The 11,849-nt window shown below is 46.5% G+C and overlaps 1 protein-coding gene across 11 annotated transcripts in view; it reads right to left on the bottom strand.

Moving 5' to 3' along the window:
• The window catches only part of LOC105832307, an 82,386-nt gene that overhangs the window by 5,709 nt on the left and 64,828 nt on the right, over nucleotides 1–11,849 (bottom strand). For 10 of the 11 annotated variants that reach the window (XM_036290198.1, XM_036290206.1, XM_036290199.1 and 7 more), the window contains 6 exons: nucleotides 4,847–5,158; nucleotides 3,905–4,281; nucleotides 3,394–3,648; nucleotides 2,741–3,209; nucleotides 350–2,595; nucleotides 23–210 (listed from right to left, as the gene is read on the bottom strand). In XM_036290198.1, coding sequence (XP_036146091.1) covers nucleotides 23–210; nucleotides 350–2,595; nucleotides 2,741–3,209; nucleotides 3,394–3,648; nucleotides 3,905–4,281; nucleotides 4,847–5,158 — 3,847 coding nt within the window. The remainder of the gene's footprint in view (nucleotides 1–22; nucleotides 211–349; nucleotides 2,596–2,740; nucleotides 3,210–3,393; nucleotides 3,649–3,904; nucleotides 4,282–4,846; nucleotides 5,159–11,849) is intronic. The other variant, XM_036290205.1, reaches the window with a different exon arrangement.

The following is an 11,849-nucleotide window of genomic DNA, read 5'->3' as shown; positions in this document are numbered from 1 at the left end:
GAAATATTTTTAGGGGACTTACCCGTATCTATACGACGAATGTGGCGGGCCATAATCTTTAGAAACAATATGATCAACATGCTCGCCGAGAGTGATCGCTTTGTTACTGCCACTTCCATTGCCGCTTCCACCACTTCCACCGCCGCTGCCTTCACCAGCGGGACTGTGAGCTATGCCATTAGGTTCTTGTTGAGCTTCACGATGAAATCCCTACAAAAATGGTTCCAATTTATCGAAAAGAATGGAACAACTGCGCTACTAAGAATGCAATGTCGAAAAATGAAATTTCTTCGAAATAAAGCATACCTTGCACAAAGAACTAGAGAAAAAAAAAGATATGTTCGTTTACCTGAAAAAGACGATCGCCAGCACGTACTGGCTGATTAGCTGAGGATCCACTAGCACTAGGATTATCGGCACTCTGATTAATCTGATGAGTGATGATAGCATCAATCAGACTGGCGGCTGTAAGAGTCGACGAATCGTTCTGCTGACTGGAGGACTGACTCTGTCGCGACGATGACGATGACGTCGACTGTTGCTGTTGAGATTGCTGAGATTGCTGAAGCCTAGAGGACTGTGAGGAGAATCCGAGGCTTGTTAGTCTCGACGAATCTCTGTCAATTTGCTGTTGTTGTTGATCTCTGTACAGATCTCTGTATTGCGCAATGTGTCTTCTCTCGGCCTCCAAACGTTGTTGCTGAATATGCTGCTGAATCTGCTGTTGTTGCTGTTGCTGTTGTTGATGGAGATGTGCTAGATCCCTTTCGCGATGCGCTTGTTGCATAGCTAGACGTCGTTCGGCATGCTCCTTCTCATGCTGTTGCTGCATAGCAAGTCGCTGTTCCTGCTGTTGCATCTCCTTCTCGCGTTGCTGCTGTACAGCCAATCGATGTTCGTGCTCCTTCTCACGTTGCGCAGCAGCTGCCACCATTTGCTGGTGTATCTCTTTTTCCCGCTGCTGATGTACGCTAAGCCGATGCTCGTGTTGAATATCCTTCTCTCGGACTTGTTGTACGGATAAACGAGCATGCTCGACATGCATGTCCTTTTCCCGCTGCTGCGCAAGACGATGCTCTTGTTGCTGAAGATCTTTTTCACGTTGATGATGTTGCTGCACCGCAAGACGGTGTTCCAGTTGCTGCTGCAATTCTTTTTCACGATGCAAACGGTGTTCCTCCTTTTCTCTCAGATGAACGAGATCGCGTTCTCTATCTCGATCGCGTTGATGATGCGCTGCCACAGCCGCTGCTGCTAATCTGTGTTCTACAGCTTGCATTGCCGCCATACGATGTTCCTGCATCCGCATTTCTTGATGAAAAGCCCGATTATTGTCGTAATGTTGACGATCGGCCAACAAACGATCCGCCATCGTCTTGCCGAGCCCTTCGTGACCACCACTACTGGATGCAGCTGGATGACCGTGCGGATGTGGCACCGGAAGACTGGGTTGCTGTACTGCCACATCCACTAAACTGGAGAACGCCTCTAGACCAGGTGGCGGTGGTGGATAATGCATTTGCTTCTGCGTATTGTGCCTCTGGATGACACCTTGCCGCGGTTGCGTATGCGTTTGTGATGGGGGAGGCGTGCTGGTATAGTAGAGGGTGGACGATGGTGGCGGTGGCGGCTCGCTCTTATTGGTTGTCTCAGCAGCGACAGCAGCACCAGAACTACTACCGCTACGAGCACGAGCATGCATCTGTTGACTCGTAATATAATCATTCATGATAATCTGCCGACTGGATAACTGTTGCTCCATTGTGTAACTGGGTGGTGGTCGTCCAGAGGCAGAATAAGAATTGTACTGGCTGCTGCCGTGGCTCACTACCACGGCTGGCGATGCCGCCTGGCTCGTCGGACACTGTCCCGGTGGTGGCACATTGCCACTGCCCGTAACAGGCGAATGTCGGATGGTACGATGATAATCGTACATAGGCGCGCCGCGTTTGTCTACCGCAAACGGAAGCACCGGTGTACCCTGAGTGATCGAACCACTTGTATCTTTTGGCGTCCCTGGGCCAGCGGAACCGGCGTTGATAGCACCGCCGCCACCTCGTTCACTAGCGTTCGGAGCGGCACCAGTAACCGAGGGATTACCAGGTGGCGTCATTTGCCGCAACAGGCCTTCATAACGCGTTGTGGATACTGGCGTACCATGGGTGATAGAACCACTTTTGTGACTTGGCGTACCCATGCTGCTCAATTTTGGTGATAACTTAGGATGAGGCGGTGGTACGGTGACTTTGTTCATCTTGGGCGTAATGGGTGCTTGCGGTCGCGGTGACGAAGCATAAATCAATGGACTCTTCGCGCCACGTCCTTGCTCGGGATGAGGTGTGTGAGGATGATAATACGCCCCCGGCGGTGGTTCCGGCCGATAGAGCGTGACCGTCGGCGGCTTATGAAGCTGCATCGAATGATTGTAATCTTGTCTTGGTTTTTTGATACTCAAATCCAATGTTCCTTCCGTTTCTCGAAGCGCTTGTTGCACTTGCATGACGACCAAACCTTCCTTAGGTAGCAAATCGGATGACGCAGCTTGACTACTCGGTACAGATGGCGGGCAAGGAGTAATAGTAGCCTGCATCTGGCCTATAAGGAAAGAAAATATAGTGAGTTTATTTAATCTTTTAAAGAAATCAAGATATAAACACTTAAATAATATTTACAAAATAATTTTAAAATTTCATACAAAAATTCTAGATATAATAATTTTAGACATTATTAATAGACCTACCAATTTGTTGCGGACTAGGAGCAGAACGATGACCATGATGAGATCCCGAGACTACAGAGAGCGTTGCTAGATTTGAATCTCTATTAGTCAACGTAGTGTTCGCCATATTTGATGACGATTTGTAGCCACGGACATATGTTATGTCGTTACGATGATCTGTTTTCAAGATACTAGATATCGTCGGAGTGCCAGAGCTATTGGGTGCTGACGAACTACCGTCGGCTGGACTGTTGGGATTACGTTTTAATTGCATCTCGATGACTCCAAGCATGAGATCTTTGACAGTGAGCGGATTGGAATTGGAACTTGTCGTCGAAGGTGGCGAATGAATTGGTGGTGGCTGCGGATGTTGGCTCTGTTGTTGACTCTGTTGTTGCAACGATGTCGAACTATTGCTGGAAGATGTCAGAGTCACCACAACACTGCCATTATCCAAGTCAGCACCACCCTGACCTTCGTCCGCTGTCTCCTGAAACAATTAGCGCACCTCTATCAGACGGTCCTATCGCGCAAAAATATTGTTTAATGTTTTGTTTTTTTTAATGCTATCTTAACATTTTCAATACAATAAGACTAATTGCACGTTGCGTTATATATGTTTTATGCAAGACAAACTAAAACTTGAGAAAGGAAGCTCAAGAGCTTTGTCTTACCGTGGCAGAACTATCGTAATCCTCCCTGCCACCGGATGTAGCGGTAGCAGTTCCGCTACTGGAAGACTGGTGAGATGATCCAGGTGGCACGAGTGATACCACGGCTATTTCCGAGAGTTTATCACCAAGTTTCTGATCGGTGGACCGTTGGAAAGTCATCGCCGACGTCGCCGCAGTACCACTCGACGCCGCGTTACTGCCTGTCATAGTCGTTGCTGGACTTCCTGCACTGGCTGTGTCACTCGAATCGTGAACCTGAAAGAGAAAATAGAGTAAAGCTAACTGATACGCAAATAAATTAAATATTTAATTTAACGCAATCTTTTATCAAAAAATAAATGTAAGTTAACAATTGTATGAAAATTAATTAATGTTAGCTAATTTTATTTGTAATTCAGAGTAGCAAAACGGTATTTTTTATGCGTAAATGTACACACTTCTCATTTCAAATTCTGACTTCAGAATGTATATTTGAATTAAATTATTTTTACTAATTCCAAAAAAAACTTACAGCTAACTCGTCGCAGCTGCTAGTACTACTGCCGCTTTCCTCTTCGTCAGTCAAACACGGTCTCCGTTCTTCGCCCAATGAAGCGTAATATTCGGCCACGACCTGATCGAGACTCAGTTTCTTTCGATAAGCAAAGTAATAGTTTTTACATTGATGGTTTGTCTTGCCGGGTATTTGCTCGGCGACCTTTGGCCAATTGGTGCCGTGTTCCCGAAGTGCTCTGCGAAGTTGCTCGAGCTCCTCGTCCGTCCATTGGCGCGACAACGCATCAGCCCCCTCCTCGGACGCTTCGGCACTGCCCGCAAGATGCGGCGCTAAACGACGCGATATGCGACTGAAGCAGGCCGAGCAACATTTCGTCGCGCTATTCGGTATTTCTGAAATAAATGATTTAGATACGAAAAAAAATTAATGCTTGGATAAATTTTACTCTGTCAAATAAATTTTTATAAAATACAGACAAAATATAAAACTCGTACGTATATAAATAGAAATAATATAAAACGTGATTGAATTATCAATTGTATATAATCAGATCTATAGATAAGTATTCTCCGGACTTGTGGAGTTTCTCGGTCTTTTACATTTTTCTGAATTCGCAGAAATTAAGCGCACACATACATACACGTGCAACACGAGCGCGTAACATTCAAAAAAATGATCTTGCAGCTTCAACAAAAATTATATGTGTGTAAGAATTAGCTGAGATAGATAAATAATCAGCAAATACTGTAATATGTATACGTATTGCACCTAATCAATCTAGCTGACTGAAGCAAAATTTTCAAATTCTATACGCGGCAGTCAAAACTCTAGCAGATACAAAAATTAGCGATACATTTTGGTTCTGATATCAAGAAATCTGTCTGTACCGGTAGAAAAATTTTTTTTCGGGTAAATAATGATAATAAAATTCCGTGAAAACTTGCAAGGAATACTCACGGAATTCTTGAGCGATTGGTTCCCGGATCTCCGGTGGCAGGTCAAGCCACTTAGAGGGCAATGCTCTCAGCCGCTTTACTCTCGACTTGGAGCTGCTCAGGTTCGGACAGCCTGGCAGCGGACAGGCGGTGTAACGTCCTCGAACGGCCTTGCAGCGGCAGGTGTTGCAGACGCGCGCACCAGGCGGCACTTGATCCTCCCGTAGACCGTACTGCGACGCCTGGCTACGCGGTAACGCGCGGCTATGCGCGCTTCCCTCGACGACGCTTTGGCACACCGTGCAAGCGTGAGGTCCTATCTGCCTGCCACCCTCTAAAATCATAACGAAAAGAAATATGTAAAACCAATGGGGGGAGAAAAAAACATTAAAATCATATTTTTCATTTGAAGAGTACAGATGGATCCAATTTGCAGAAAAGATTTGCAGGAGAATTATAATCAATTGAGGCAATTTCTAAGAATAAAGAGGACTAGAGTCCCAAATGATTCTCGATAAAACAAATTTGCAAGATTGTAACCGGTAAACGCTTTGTCTCGCGAGTAAACTCTTCCGATCGTCCCGCGCGATCGAAAACGTTTCCAAATCGTGAGCGCGTGTCTCGCGCCGATACGCCGCGATGGGCGGCTGATAAAAATCAAATAAAATATAAAAGCGCACGGAGGGGGGGGGGGAGGGGGAAGAGGGAGACCAGGCGACGATACGCTTGTATCAGATGGTGCATGTGCAACGGGGCACCGCCGTCGCGCGTGTTAGATCCTATCGCGGCGCAATTGCGATATGACGCGCACTGTCGCTAAAGCGTCAAAGGGGCCGGGTCTATTGACGCGATTCGGCAACGCCAGGCTCTGTCTGCGGCCCGCCGTGAAATATAAATGCACGCGCGTACAAAACGCGCGACGGGCACGCGGCGCGATAATGGCCGATCGTGTGCCATTCCGAGTCGTTAGAGTCGCCAAATGAAATTTCGATGAAGCTCGGCCGGCAAATTGGGGTGGACGAGATAAATAAAGATATCCGCCTCCCGGTACCAATATATTCCCCCCCCCCTCTCTTTTTTTTCCTCTTTCTTAAAACGCAAATTCGTATCGGTTGGCAAATTAATTCCAAATAAACGGGGAAATACTAGAGGACACTGATAATACACGCCTCTTCCGTTTATTTATTATTTAAAAACACGAAAAGAGCGTCCGTTTGACACGCACGCACAAGCGCGGATATCCGTGATTGCGGATCTTGATGACCCGATTACGTAGCGGAACACACTTCAATTTAACGCTCAAATCGAAACGTTTCATCCCGCGCCGAGTTGCTTTCGTAATTCTCTTCGTTAGGACGGTTAGGTGTCTACATAATATACAGTTGTTAGAGTAAAATTCGATGATTTCCCCAGGAACGTTAATTCGAGCGACAATTTAGATATTCGCCCAGGACTCACGCCGGACAATAAACGACGCAAACGGAGCTGCCTCCGACGGCTATTTAGAGAATGTACTCGCGTTTATCTGCTATGAAATTGAGCAAATATAGTTAATCACGAGCCGCGGAAGGAACCCGAGTGAAAACGGGAGCGGGGAGGGCGAAAAGGGAGTGCGAGGAGAACGAGAGAGAGGGAGAGAGAAAGGGAGAGAAAGGGAGAGAGTTGGCGTACGGAAACGGAGCGAGAGACAGTATAATTACTCGGGACTCGGCTAATTAAGGACGCCCAATTAAAAAGTTCCGACGTTCGTTCTTAGCCTCCCGCAAACGTCGGCATCGCTCCGCTCCTAAATAAGATCGCTTTGATAGTTTCTCCGTTTCTCTCCCCCTTCCCCCCTCTACCCGCGCGAAACTGCGTAAATTTGCTCGCGCCGACAATTATCGCGGGACGCGAAATCGACCACACCTATAACATAATCCTGCTGCTGCTGTCGATGAAGCGACGAACTTTCGTGAGTCGCCGAACTAATGCATCAACTTAAGGGCTCCCGGGAATTCGAGGAAAAAAAAAAGAAAAAGAAAAATTCATTGCCATCCCCAATGGTTTCCATAGAGAGCTCGTATAACGTGTTTTATAAAATACTTATTCGGCGAAATATAATTGTTTCCTCCACGAAGATTCGGAAATCCAGATTGAACGGATAAAAAAAAAAAAGGGATTTGACGACCGTCTTTACCAAGAACGCCGTTGCGCGCCACGTTCCCAGGTTCAATCTCTAATTCAGCGAAAATACAGATGAAAATCCGGAAATTAAACGATGGTCGCTCGATGCTTCGACAATTATTTAGTGTTCAGTGCACCTGAGAGGGGAAGGGGAGGTGTATCTCCCCCTCTCCTTCTTTCTCTGTCGAAACCCCCGTTCGCGAGGGGGAGGGGGGGGGCGAATCGTGAATCCGGGATGCTCTCCGGTGACCTGTCACACACCGAACCCGCCCGTCCCGCGTGTCTTTCCGATCATACGCGGGGATTATTGTTGACACGGAATTACCAATGTGACGTCGCGCTCGTGGAACACGAGCCTGGCGCACGTCGGGCAAGCGGGATCGCGGAATCAGGCCGGGGCGCGAGTGGTACCTAGCGAATACATCAACGATTGGGAAGAGTTGCCGCGGTGGAGAGCCGGATGGAGGATAGCTGCTGCAGAGCCCCGTGTGAGAATTAGCGACACTGATTGGCAGGTATTCCCGAGAGCGCGAGAAAATCGCTCCCGCGTAATTCGCGCGCCTCCCCCTCCCCCCTCCTCTCCCCCCTTGTCCCGCGATCGACAGGCCAATCCCCGGCCAAGTAGGATGCTGCCACGGCAATTTTTGCGCATTTCCATCCTCCAAGTATTTGTATCTCGCAAAACCCCGGAACACCGGATATACCAGGCGCCCCCCTCTCCATCCCCCCCGTTCGAGAATACAATACGCGGAGAATGCATAACGTGCCTGAATTTTTGCCTCGCGACCTGCCATTTACACCGCCGACAATAATGTAATTACATTCGAACGCGTATAGTGTAAATTCCATGTTATTTTAGATATATAAATATTTAGATTATACACAAATTCGATACGTGTATTATTTAATTAATAAAATATCTTCGTGAACCGATATATATTATTAAACATGTTAATAATATTAATATTATCTAAATTTCCCTCTTTTATTTCTAGAATTTCGGATTATCCTATTTCGTTGTAATAGAAAATTTTTTCGAGGCAGAGGGAGAGAGAGAGAGAGAGAAAGAAAGAAAATAACAAATGTAATAGAAGAGATTCTTATATCAAAAAGATGGAGAAAGAGACGAGTTTTTCATTTTCATGAAAAATATGTCGCTCGTGTATCTTTATAATAATCATATCCTCGGCGTTTCAACGAGATTTCTCTTCGTGCGCACGCCTCACCGAGAGCAATATCAACAGCGACCCGTTAGTACAAAGCGAATACAATATATCCGTGGAATACATAACGCAATAGCACACATGTCACGTGAAATAATTCGTAAAGCTCGTTTCCCTGTACGCTCAAAGTAATACGCGGGGAGATCTCGGGTGGGCCGGGGTCGGGGCAGATAAAGGAGAGTTAAAACTGGATGAAACGTCGTAACGAATAATTTATACGAGAGCCCATTCAATACAGAGCCCATTGCGCAGTTACGCGATATTGCAGTCGGGGGCCGATGTTAGGCGGAAACAAATTAACTCGTCACGTCGAATTGGTTTGCCGTGGCCCGTGGTAGTTTCTCGATCGCATCTAACCTTTACGTTTCCCCGAAGGAACCAGAAATCGGTGGAACAGGAAGAAATAATTAAATGTTTTGTTTTTGGTTTTTTTTTGTGCGTAACAAGATATACCTTAATGATTTTACCGAGACGCGTAATTGAACGTGTAGCGAAACAAAAGCCACCGCGATCAAAGTCAAACCCCGCTCAAACGATAAACCCGATGAAAAAAGGATGTGGCTCGCGAGAACCGGGGAGACATTACCTCCGCGCTAATTAAGCTCGTTGATGGAGGAAAGGTAATTTGAATATTTCATAAAGGCCATGCCGCGAATAATTCGCCACTCTGCCTCCCTCCCCTCCCTCATAATAAGACGCTATTCGTGTAATTCGTCTCCTTTCCACAATCTCGCGGAGTAGCCGGCATAATTATGCGTTACGCGCGTATAATTATTCTTAGGGTCCCCAATTAGAATTGCGAACCGTGCATCGGATTACGGCACGTGGATTACTTCTTTTTGCGAGCGACTAAAGGTGATCATTAATTGAACCGATGGGTGATCAAATCCGAAAGGACATTTGCTCGCCTTGTTTCTTCGCGGAGAGAGATACATCCCCCGAATAAAATATTCCCTTTGCTTTAGTCTCGTGCTAGCCATTGTAAAATCTCTCTCTCTTTCTCTCTCTCTCTCTCTCTCTCAATTTTTAAACTAATTTTAAATTTTCTGCTTAATCGGCATTTCCTATATATTACAGCAAAACATCAAAGTAACGGATTTAACGGCGTTTTCACGATTCGTTCGGCGATCTTTCTTTATCGGAACAAGCCCCTTGCATTTTGGCGTTTCTCTATGCGGTTTCGGCTTTAGAAAACCCGTCGATCGGCCACGATTTGTTCAGAGGAGAAAAAGCGGAGAAGTCTAAAGTAAACGCACGGCGGACTAAAAAGGGAGGCGCGCCCGCCCCGCGCGCGGCCGCGGGGCGGATTCGCTCCGGGCTGACATTTTTGTATTTATGTATTTATGAGATTTACGCTCTCTCCCGCGCTGGCTCTCCAGCGAGAATGATTAAAAACAAACACGCGCCGCGATTCTTCGCGGTACCACCGCCGACGCCGCGCGCCGTCCGGCGAACAAAAAGAACGGTCGATGTTGTGAGGATGCGGTAATACGCCGCAATAAATTCCACCGTAATGCCACGTTCCGCCGGAAACGCGTTCTCGTTGCAGCTTAAAAAGATACACACGATCTTATATACAGGGGGCGGGGGAAGGGAGCGGAAAAAAAACCGTCTAAAAAGATGCGTAATTTCTGACGGTACTGCAAACAAAAATATATCCCATCGTTAAGCCGCCTCTTCCGTTTCGTCATCATCGTTACAGCGATACCGTAAAATTATTGTACCCCGGCAATTCATTAAAAACCATCCGTATTTCTTTTTTTTTTTTTTTACCTCAGAACGAAGTAATAAAGGAAGGTACTTAATATATAACGCTTTCGGCCAAAAATATCTCGAAGTACGAATCGGGATGCTCGAGATAATCTTGGGCTGATTGAATTAATTCAAGGTAATCGTAGACAATTTCGTCCTCTAACGAGAAATGTCATCGGACGTAACGAAGTAACGTGTAAACACGCTTCTTTATATTTCTCTTGCGCGATGCGTAATGGTCCGTCTCTCTGTCCTTTGACGAAGCCACCTGCGCGATTATCGTTAGCCGGGGAACGGGCCGTGTAAATATGGAATCGCTTGTAGCGTTTCGGTGGTGCGCTCGGAGCTGCGCCGGATCACGGGCTACTTGTGTAAATAACATCTGTCGATCGCTATACGTGGGACGAGGGTGCGGGAAGCGAGAGGGGGATGCTTGTTGCCGTCGCTGATGACGAAACCGTCGGTCCACCCTCCCGTGGGCGCGCGACCCTTTAAAACATCTCGTCGGCTGATTGAATTACGGTGATTAGCCCACCATGGATGTTCTCGGAAACGATGCAAAGTATACCACCGCGACGGACAGCGCAATATCGATCTACCGCATGCCGATACTGCGAATTTATCCCACGGGACTGTCATTGACAATTTGATACGCCGGCAAAAATAATAAATAAATAAAAAACATACGAGCGCCCCTTCGATCTTACTGTCACGATCACGTGAAAGAGAGAGAAGTTATTATTGTACTTTTGTACCATGAGGTAAAAGATAATTAAATACGGCAAAAAATTCAACTGTCATGAAACATAAGACAAAAGTTTGCTTTATCGTTTCTGGAACTTGAGAGCGATGCAGGAAGAAAATTACAGGCGTCACACGAGTATGCGCGCGAATTGTCTTTTCATATATATTGCCGATTTCTCCCACGTAAGAACAGAGGACAGAATTTACCCTCGGACTCTCCTTCTGGTCTCCACTTTACCTTCCCCCTCATTACTGTATTGTTTCGAGTGTGCAAAACACGCCCTTTGCCCTATCGCGTGCAATTACGCGGAACGGATGGATAACCGCGGCGGAGAAGCGGAACGAGTCGATAATGCTAAGTAGCGTTAATTCGTACGTACAGGTGAACGCGCGGTATGCGCCACGGAGAAGTTTCCGGCGGCCTCGGCACATTAGCCGTGCCGTGTGTATCCACACGTGGATAATCCAGCGGTATTTGCGGAGCGGAAACGCGCCGCCCGTGCCGAATTCAAGCGATAGCGCTCCCGCACGCTGCCTAGTGCACACAAGAACGCGGAGAGAGAGAGAGAGAGAGAGAGGGGATGGCATAACGGAGGCATTAATTGGGATTAAGTAAATCAAGACGCTAATTAGCTCGTGCCAGGTGCGCGCGCGCAAATTTCCACCCCCATTCGCCCCCTCTCCCTCCAGTTCTCATCGCTACCACCACCCAATGCTTGACCGGCATGACGAATGGATCCCCGGGCATTTAATTTTCACAGCAATTTGCTATAACTATTCTGCGATTAAGATGTATATGTAATCTAGGAGTATAGACCCCCCGCGCCATTTGTTCGCGTGTTATCGAATTATCGCTGCTCTCGCGGCATATTAGTCGCGGGATATTGGCAGTATTGCCGGATTTCAAACGGGGAAAAAAAGGGATAGCGATTTGCATGTCCTACGGTTGTAAGAAAAATATACATTGTATAGAAAAATTTAGTAAGAAAAGGTGTACGTTAATTTTGCAGACATTAATACCTGAAACAAAATTATGATTGCTAATAATTCATCTTCTAAACTTTTTATAAGGAAATCATATTTCCCTAGAAAATGATATACCTTTGTTTGCACGTAAACAAATTTCTGTTGAGATCATGTTTG

The sequence above is a fragment of the Monomorium pharaonis genome, chromosome 7 (genome assembly GCF_013373865.1).
Source record: "Monomorium pharaonis isolate MP-MQ-018 chromosome 7, ASM1337386v2, whole genome shotgun sequence".
NCBI classification, from domain to species: domain Eukaryota; kingdom Metazoa; phylum Arthropoda; class Insecta; order Hymenoptera; family Formicidae; genus Monomorium; species Monomorium pharaonis.
Note: the sequence above shows the minus strand (reverse complement) of the source record. Positions and strands in the feature narration are given on the sequence as shown.